At 32.2% G+C, this 9874-nt stretch overlaps 1 protein-coding gene across 1 annotated transcript in view; it reads right to left on the bottom strand.

Annotated features, from left to right (window-relative positions):
* Window positions 1-353: 353 nt before the first annotated feature.
* Window positions 354-9874, bottom strand: part of Smp_087520 (TATA-binding protein-related) — a 23025-nt gene continuing 13504 nt past the window's right edge. Inside the window, exons 4-7 of the mRNA XM_018792629.1 lie at window positions 8530-8697; window positions 6242-6339; window positions 3527-4737; window positions 354-968 (exon numbers count right to left, since the gene is read on the bottom strand). Coding sequence (XP_018644376.1) covers window positions 609-968; window positions 3527-4737; window positions 6242-6339; window positions 8530-8697 — 1837 coding nt within the window. The 3' untranslated portion in view covers window positions 354-608. The remainder of the gene's footprint in view (window positions 969-3526; window positions 4738-6241; window positions 6340-8529; window positions 8698-9874) is intronic.

The following is a 9874-nucleotide window of genomic DNA, read 5'->3' on the forward strand; positions in this document are numbered from 1 at the left end:
TAAAAAAAATCTATGCTTTCGACTTTGTTTCGCCTTAACTTTTGAAATATGAGGTAACACAAAAGTTAGATATTAAATTTGAATGAAATGAAAATTACAAAAAAGAACGAACAAACAGGAAAAACGTGGCATAAACAATAAATGCATACATAGTCTTTTTTCATTAAAAAAAACAACAACAGTGGCTCAATAATGATAGTAGTCTAATTAGCGTGATATCAATGAGAGAAATAGTATCATCGATGGTGAAAAAAAGTACTGCTCAAACATGAATAATTGAAACAACTAAAAGAAATTTCAGAAAATAAAACATCATTTCAATCTACAAGTTCTTTCGGAATAGTATTTATTTTTCATAATAAATGTTGTAAATGATGAAACCAAGTATACAGAGGAATTGTGTTTATTAGATACAATTCTGTGTGTGCAAAAAAAATCACGAAATATACTGGATGATTGGTGCACTGTATTGGATTTTTTTGGCAGGTACTCACAATGAGACAATCTAGTATATGTTGTATTATGTACAATGAGATTTATTGTTGTCGTGTGTGCAAGACAGAGGAGAGAAAAAAGGATGATTATATCTATATCTGCATTTTTAGGTATCAATTATAACCTCCAGGTTGTTGGTAAGAAAATGTTGGAGTGAAAGGAATTGAAGTTACACTCCCAACTGTTTGTACAGGTTCTGTCTTTAAAGTAATACCTGAAGAGAAATTTCCAACAAAAATATTTGGTGAACCAGATAGAACACTTGGGGCAGGTAAATGTATCTGAGGATGAATAACATTATTTGTAGGTTGAAATGAAGTGAGTAAAGAAGATCCAAAGACAAGTGGAGCAGTTTGGCCAGGTATAATTGAATTTGGATCAACTTGATAAACATTTGGAAATATTTGAGTTGTATTAGGAAAGCCTATTAAGTGATTTGTATACGTATCAGTACCAGTAGCAAAGGTCATCATCTAATCAAGTGGAAAAGTTTCAAATAAAGCAGAATAACTATAGCTATATTATAAATAATAACGTAATGCAAACTATTTACAAATCAAATCTCACAGAATAACCTACTTCTATACAATGATAATCTATAGAAGACTTGAGGAAAATAAACTTAAGTACTCCATTATAACAGGAAAGTACATAGCAAACCTAATGAAAATGTGAATCAGTAACTGAACAAGTGAAATTAAGCAAGAGTATAAACATTGAATAGACAACTAGTACAAATAAGTTTTATGAGATGAAGAATGATTTTAATTTATATTAGAATTTCAAGAGTGAAACATTAATTAAGATGTGGTATACCGAGTAATGAATGTGTAATATGAATCGTGCTTAAAAAATATTTCGAAAATATCATTATAGGTATTGAAAATGCTTTGAAAAAAATTCACAACGCCTTAGAAACAAGCAGAAACTAAACACAGTCTCTTGAGAGAAATCAATGACATTTTCACTTTCATATTTACTGTACAATACACTTAATCTTTGAGAACGACAGAAGATATAAATAATGAATATAACGACGAATAAATTTATTATGGATTGGGTTGCACAGGTATCTGGAGTTTGAGAAGTACTATCCAATCATTAAACATGAAGAATCATGTGAGGTGGAATGGAACTAATCAATCAGTTTGATTGGTTAACATCTAATCTTTTAAGCTATGAGTCTACAGTAATAAGACGCCTAATTTTTTAAATGTTCTTTTAGAAATATTATTTAGTGAATGATATAAATTTCAAGGTAGTTTACTTATTTATATTCAGACTTTAAAATGGAACCAAACTTTTACTTTCTGTGAATAACAAAAGGTCGTATACATTACTCAAAGATTTAATGATCATAAAATGTAGTTAAGTGTTTACTAAGCATTATGCTTAACTGTTCTTTAACAAGTGTAAACAAATCTTCATTTATTATTTCTAATCTTTTCTTCTCAGTACAATTTGATTATGACATACGATGTTTTTATTTGAATTCAGTTAAACTGACTAATTGTTCATGTACATGAATCCCAATATGTTTATAATTAGTGAAATGCCTTTATTAAGTTTTAAATGGTGTAAAACTCTAAAGAAAAGCTGAGAACATAAAAAACAGATCTAAACACTTGACAGTATTTGAAACAAATAATATTGAAGTAATTCAACGATAAAGAAATTTCTTAATGTCATATTGCTCTCATCAATTTGATAGGTATACAAGTTGCTGATGAGTGCATACTAACAGGAAATCAAAGTTTAGATCTTTTTTCCTATTGAAATGAAAAATCTACTACTCATGATAACATTTAGTTGTATGAACAAATATAAAGCTACGCATACATCCATCGTTTATTTGTCCTTCGAACTATGTACTTTTTATAGACCTGTTGTTTCATTAGCCCAAAAATAACTATTTTATAGCCTTGTGAGGAATATTTTGATATGAACTTATAGTATGTGATGTAACACATTGAATTGTTTTTCACTGTCGTCCCATCTCTTTTTCTATTGCTTAACAGATACAGAACGGGCATGCAAAATACTCGTTAGCAATCCCTTCTAGATAATAACGAAACAAAAACTGACGTATATATATACCTGTATATAAATCTATATATGTATATGCATAATTATAAATAAACAAAAAATATATACCAAGCATGTTACTCAAATATAAAGAAACGATATGAAATATATCTAACGGTTCATTCAAATTCACAAGAACAAATTATTGAAATACAGATATAGGGTGAAAGGAAACTACACACAACCGAACAAATACATTTGACAGTTTCATAAAACATATTGTACAATAAAAAAACGAGCATCTCACAATCAGTGCATTGTGAAAACTATGGGGGGGGGGTGATGACCATATTGAGAAATTACACACTTATGCCCATAGTAGAAATGTTCTTTTTAAATGAAGGAAGAAAAAACAAACTAAATTAATACATGCATATAAACGTCGTCAAAAGTAATAGGGAATTATTAAAGCTAAATTAATCTAAATTTTAATTTAATATATGAAGAAAAACAAGTTATTGCTATTTTCAATACATGCAACACCATTTTTTTATCACTAATGCCAAACAACAAATAATGGGATATTGTACATGCACAAATACACATATACAAACACATCTATACACAAAAAAGGGTGTGTATTTGTAAAAATTGATGTAGTCATGAATTGTTGATTTCTCAATATTTACTTAACAGGACATACAGATAAAAAAAAAGAACCATAAGCCATTACTATTAGTTGTCTATCTTTTAACGATATACATAACAGATATACGTATATAAATAGAAATCACTAAAGAAGAAAATAAAAAAGGGAAGCACAAACAACGAAGGCAATACGCACACACATATATATATACAAGCTAAGCAAGCATAAAACCGCCTGATATACATTGAAACAAAAGAAATCCAGTTCAAATAGTTATTGCAGTTTGATTATGATCGGATTACTATTATTATTATTATCATTATTAGTGGAAGGACACTTAATAAATTTAAGACTAACCTTGCCATCATTTACTGATGATATGTAATTGGGCAGAATATTATTGGATAGACGGATAGGATAAACAGTAGTATTAGTAGTAGCAACAGAGGCAGCAGGTGATGTGACACTTGTTGTTATTAAATTTTGACCATCCACACCAGTACTTGATAATGGTAAGGACAATTGTACAATAGAGTTTGTTTGTATAGGTGTAATACATGGTGTTGTAGTATAACTGATAGTTGGTTGAACAGTAGGCATTACATTGTTGTAAACTGTCTGACCAATATTTGTAGAAGGTTTAATCAATACATATTGTAAGGGATTGGCAGCAGTATTGATTGGAGTCATTACGGTAGAAACTTGTACCGGAGGATTTGTTGAATTCAATGGCATCAAAGATGGTGCATGAACAATTTTAACATGTGGCTGCTGTTGTTGTTGTTCAATTGAAGGAACATTAGATTGTGTATAACCTTGACTACGTAGTTCAACAGTATTATACAAATCTTGTGATTCACTATCCTCTGTTCCGGAATAAGTGACCACACAAGCACGTTTTGTTGATCCTGAAGCAACAGCTTTACGGGACCATGTAGGATCACCTTGAGAAAAATTTGAACGAGCTTCTGTTCGTACACTATTTTGAGTTGTCCCTTGAAGTAACATTTCACGTTGACGTCTTAATTCTCCAGCTGTTGCTACTAAATCTTTAGCATCTTCAATATTTCCAGCTGCCCGTTTAGAGAAGGCTAAACTGGCAGCTTCTCTAGGAGTTAATAAATGAAGCGGACCACCAGATCGCGATGAATCATAATTTCGCAACTGAGATGCAGAGGAAAAGGTATTACCCATAACAGTAGATAAATGACTTTTCTTTTTAATTCTACGCTTTACTTTAGTGCTTACACCACCACTGTCAATAGAAGCCCCGCTGTCAGTTGAATCATCTGTAGAAAAACTATGCCGAGCACCACCAACACCGCCTACATCTTCATAAAAATCACTTTCATCGCTATTTTGATATTCATCATCAATATCATAAACTAATCCATTGAAACCACCATTATTTGGCAACATATTCATGTATCGTGCTGCTTTTAACACTACATGAGCTTCGTCACGTTCTTGTATATCATTAACATCTGGAACTGGTTCATCTGTTTGATGCAATGCAGCGATTGGAACTAGTTCTTCGACTAACGAACCGATTGAATCTAAACTGGAACCTGATGTTAGAAAGGCATAAATGATTTAATTGCGAAACTTTTTACAGAAAAGAATTAATTCTGAGTGACTATTAAAACAAAGACTTTTTTTAGACAAAAGGACTTCAGACAAATATATTGCTAACAACTATCATCAGTATCAAGGTACTATGAGTTATGTTTTGTAGACATTCGCAGTCTTACTTTGTTAACCTACTTGCTGCAATGATAAATATGATATTAAAAATTCATTGTTTATGTAAGCGATTTAGATTTTATTTAGGTCCTTCTCTAAATTATTTAGAATATTGAGGAAGATGAAACATCATTGAAATATCATATAATTGGTATTTGTTGGGGATGTCAAATCCCCAGAACTTACTTGGTAAATGGCTTAATTTCGTAATTTTATTTTGAAAATTTGAATTTCCTTGTTTTCGCGCCAAAGGCGCTCTTTTTACCTTTAAGTCGTATTTCCCACTTGTAAAATATCTTAAACGCTATTGGTCCGTTGTAGCTTTTGTGTGCTATTTTGTAATGCTTCCCAAGGACAAATTATCGCTGTATATATACGTTTGAGTTTTTTCCCCTTATGACTTGCTTGTACTCGGCTGCTTACGGAATATATATTCCTCTACTTCGCCTTGGACTTCTTCCTCTAGTTAACGGGGCCTGGGACAACGGATTAGATTAGCCTATCGTGTCATTGTGTCATTGGCCTTCGTTCGTTACCGCGAAAATCGACTTAGCTGGAGCATATCAGTATTTCTTTCAGTAACATGTAAAAATATGCGCGAAAATGATGTACGTATAAGCAAGAGTACGTACAAATAAAATCGAGTTGATATTTCAAAATAGTACTCTAAAAATAAATTAATGTTATAAATAGTCAACGATGTAACTCATTTAGTAAAAACAAATTTAGGTATTCTGTCTTATGGTTTAATTGGCTAGTAATATTACCCAGCTAACAAAACTGAAGTAGATAAGAGTATGAATTAAACACTTGATACCTAACTCGGTTAAAAGCTGAATGTTTTCAATCACTAAACTACAGCTCTACAAACAAGAACATAATTGAAAATAGATTACGTAACCACACACATTTGTGGTTTCCAGTCAAGCAGAGAATTTCACTCAAATGTTTGGGAGTTGATTGGAAGATAACTTAGTCAACAAAAACTTGTTATGGCCACATATTTTTCCTGTTGAATTCACACAAAAAATATTAAATAGTTGGAAACAATTAATAAAAACCTTTGTTTGACATAGGTTTTATGTACTTGTACAGTGTACACCTGAAATCATGAGGAAGTTTCCCCTGCTTCATACTCAAAAACTCTAATCGATTACGTTGAAAAAGTCAGAGTAATTACTATAGAACATGGTAATAATAGTTAATTAACTAAATATTCAGCTTAGAAGGTACGAATTATGCTATCACTTAAAGCTTCAGAGCTTGAAATAGATAATTATCAAGCAATAAACTAGGAAAGTAATAACACCATAGAGATAATAAACTCACCCATAATAACTATTCGTCCTGTTGAAAAAAGTTTTAGAGATGTACTTGAATTAATGTCAGTTTTAAAAGTGAGACCAGGAGCTAGCTCAGGTTCGTAACTAATATTAAAAGAAAAAAGAAACAGTTTATAATGGTAAAAAGAACTGTATCTTTAACTGGAAAATATGTGCAATATTGTTTAGTATGGACATTTAATTATGAATAAATGAGTTTTTGGTTAAAAAACGAATACGTGTAGTTCTCTCTCTCTCTCTCTCTATATATATATATATATATATATATATATATATATATATATATATATATATATATATAATGAGAAAAAACATGGGTTGTGATCTAACGACTGATAATTATTGATTTGAAGTTCTACTACTTGTGAGGTTCATCGACTAAATAAGTTTTGAGCTTACTTTATTCACTACGTCTTGAAAGTCAAGTTTCTTCAGGCAAATTCGGAGAGAGCAACACCCTGACTCGTCTGGATAGAAATATTAACCTGCCATACAATACTCTCTTGCATAGTCAAGTCACAAAAACACTAATACATTATTGTAATAAAATAGTTGTGCTTTAAGAGTTCCAGCAAACCTTAATTAAATCAAATAAATAAACGTCGGATCTAGCACAAATACGAATCTTCATAAGGTATCACACCACATCATCACGTCAAAACGACACTGACTAAACGGAGATCAAGAGTGTTAAAATAATATCAGTAGTCTCGATGATAGTAAGGAAGACTTAATATAAAAATAGACCAGAAGAAATTACATTGCGGAATGAAAATTGTGAAATGATACTGAAACCTAGAATCAATAAGAGTATAAAGAATTAATGCATCCGTCCCAGTATGACAGACTCTGAGCCACATCACTCAAGACCTCTCAACTACTATTCACTACTAACACAAATAGTCCACATCTAACAGTAAAGTTCTGGTCGAAAGTTACCAACTTTATAAACTGATCCCATGACTTAGTTTGTCTGCATTCAGAGTTGTTTAGATTTAATCCTACCCTAGTTTTATTTATTGGTACAAATAGGGCACCAAAATATATACGCGCAACACAAATCATTCGATTTGTGTGAGAGCTGGGATACGACCGGATGCTCAAACCGAAGAAAGTGGTTTTCTTAGGAAGCCGCATCCCGAACCTTTGACTTAGAGGTCTAATCCACAAGACAGTGGAGCAACGTCAGAAGATGCAGTCCCATAGTAGCCGGTGACCAATGATTGGTTCATACACCATTTATTCCCTCAGGATTCTTGAGTCCGTAAGCACTATTGGTTTGGAATCAGGGCTTTCCAAATCCTCTAGGCGGATCCTCTGTACCAATCAACCCCGTTTAGGCGCCAGACATTCGCTCATCTTCACAACTTCGTAAACATTCCCGCAGCTAGAAGGCAATGAGTAAACGTCTCTGAGCAATGGCCATATATGCAGGGCTATATGAGAATTTTGAGAGGGAGAGCGGACTCTTCCCACCCTCCGCCACACCAGGGCTGCGATGACTTACATATGTATAGCTGTATATTAAAATCTTCAATCGAGTGCATGTGCGCTTGACCTTGATATATTTGTTGTATGAGTGCTACAAATATTATTCGATGGTTAATCTTATATAAATCCAGCGAGATGCAAATCCAGTTGAAAGTAAGGTATTTAAAAAACTGACTGAACACTCCACCGTTAGAATAGGTCTATCTTCACCTAAACCTGCATGATTAATCTCGACTATGACTCACTTCAAGAGGATTGTGACAAACAGAAACAAAGTAAACAGCGTTGGAAACCTGAAGGTGATCAGTGGGAAGTCCTATTTGAAATACATTTTGAGTCTGTCAACACTTGATTTTAGTATAGAGGTTGTGGAGATTGTTGAATTTTCTTAGGGTCAAGAACCAATCCAAGTTAGATAACTAATAAAAATATGAAAGCACTAGACGTCATTTTAACACCTGTGAAATTAGTATGCCCTTTGATACTAAAATCCTAAACAGTTGTAAAATAAACAACTGAAATGAACAGTCCATGACTGACTCCATGGACAAGTGGATGACGCGTAAAAACCAAAAGCCGAAAAATTATAATTGAATCCAACGGATCACGTTCTTGACGTGGTCATTAGCTTTAATGACTTAAAATATGATCTAGTAATTTCATGTGTCAAGTACATGTCTTTTACTATAAAACGACCAATGAATAAAAAAATGCTCTAATTTATGTACCATAAAAATAATTAAGATTTCGAAAACAAAATATAGATCTTTTTACAAAAAATACCTCATTTGCATCGGTCGTTCTTTGACTAATTCTTCTAATCTGACACCGAATGGTAATTTACAAGTAGCCATAATATTAACTACACGATATTTACTAAAATGACACGGAAATCCACATTTCGCTATTCGTCTAGCAATACGCCTAGCGCCAATTTTCGCTTTTGCAAGCCTGTAAATGATAAAGAGAAGATGTAAAATGTAGAAAACAATAAGAAATCATTAAGCAAGGCTTGTTTTTGAATACTTTAAAAATTTTTACAATTAATAAAATTAATTTCCTTTCGTGACTGATTAATCCAGTATAGGTTCTTGCATTGAGCTACCTTCAAAGTACGGAAACCATAGAAATTACCCGGGTATTTGAAATGAAGAAAGTGAGGCTGAGTCCAAACTTAAGCCTCGGTATTTAAAGTTTAGTGGCATAACTATTGTGACATAACTTGAACTTAAGTATTGTTTGGTGAAAGGATATAATATGAAATCCAATGAACCGCATAAATGTTCTATCTAGCAGTTGCATGGTATGCCAGACAAAAAGTTGCGACATAACTTTGGTTTAATTACTGATAAACAGATAAATAAAAAATAACAATATGCTTCCTTATTAACACTGATATTACTACCGTAAGTAAACCAGTGAATGATATTATAAAACTCTCAAGTATTAACAGCAGTTCATATATTTAGTGTTAATTAGGATAATGTTATGACAAAAGATATCACAAATCGGTCAAATCAATGTGATGATAACTCATGAAATCCCTGATTGACAGTTTGAATAACACCTGCTGTGTTGGAGATGAAAGATAACAAATAATTACTTGGATAAAATAGACGACATATGTAGTTACACCAATCTAACATCTGACGAATCCCAGTGAGGAAGCTCGCACAAACCTGAGTGAATACTATGACTGTTAAACAGCTGAGGCATTTCACAGCCTGCTTTCAAACCAAAAGTCATGGTTTATCGAATTAACAAATAGTATATGATAGATATGTTCTAGTAAGTATCATCGCTTTAATTAATTAAATTGTCGTTTTTGTTCAAAGCATAGCTACCAAACTACATACATAAAAGTATTATTCATTGTAAACTGATAAATCAAAATTTTACAGTCGCATAAACGAATGCAGCAGACTATTAACTTTCACTGTTCTTCTTGTGTTTTTATAACTGTACATTGTTGGAGTGCGTCTTAATCTCAGCTTATTATTATTTTAATTAACGTTAGTTCGATGGACGTACAATGGCGAACAAACACTAAACAAGAAAGAGGGTAACACATATATTTAAATCCTTTAATGTATAAATGTGACTTAACTTACTACGTTCGTCATTTCAT

Source organism: Schistosoma mansoni (genome assembly GCF_000237925.1).
Source record: "Schistosoma mansoni, WGS project CABG00000000 data, supercontig 0235, strain Puerto Rico, whole genome shotgun sequence".
Lineage (NCBI taxonomy): Eukaryota > Metazoa > Platyhelminthes > Trematoda > Strigeidida > Schistosomatidae > Schistosoma > Schistosoma mansoni.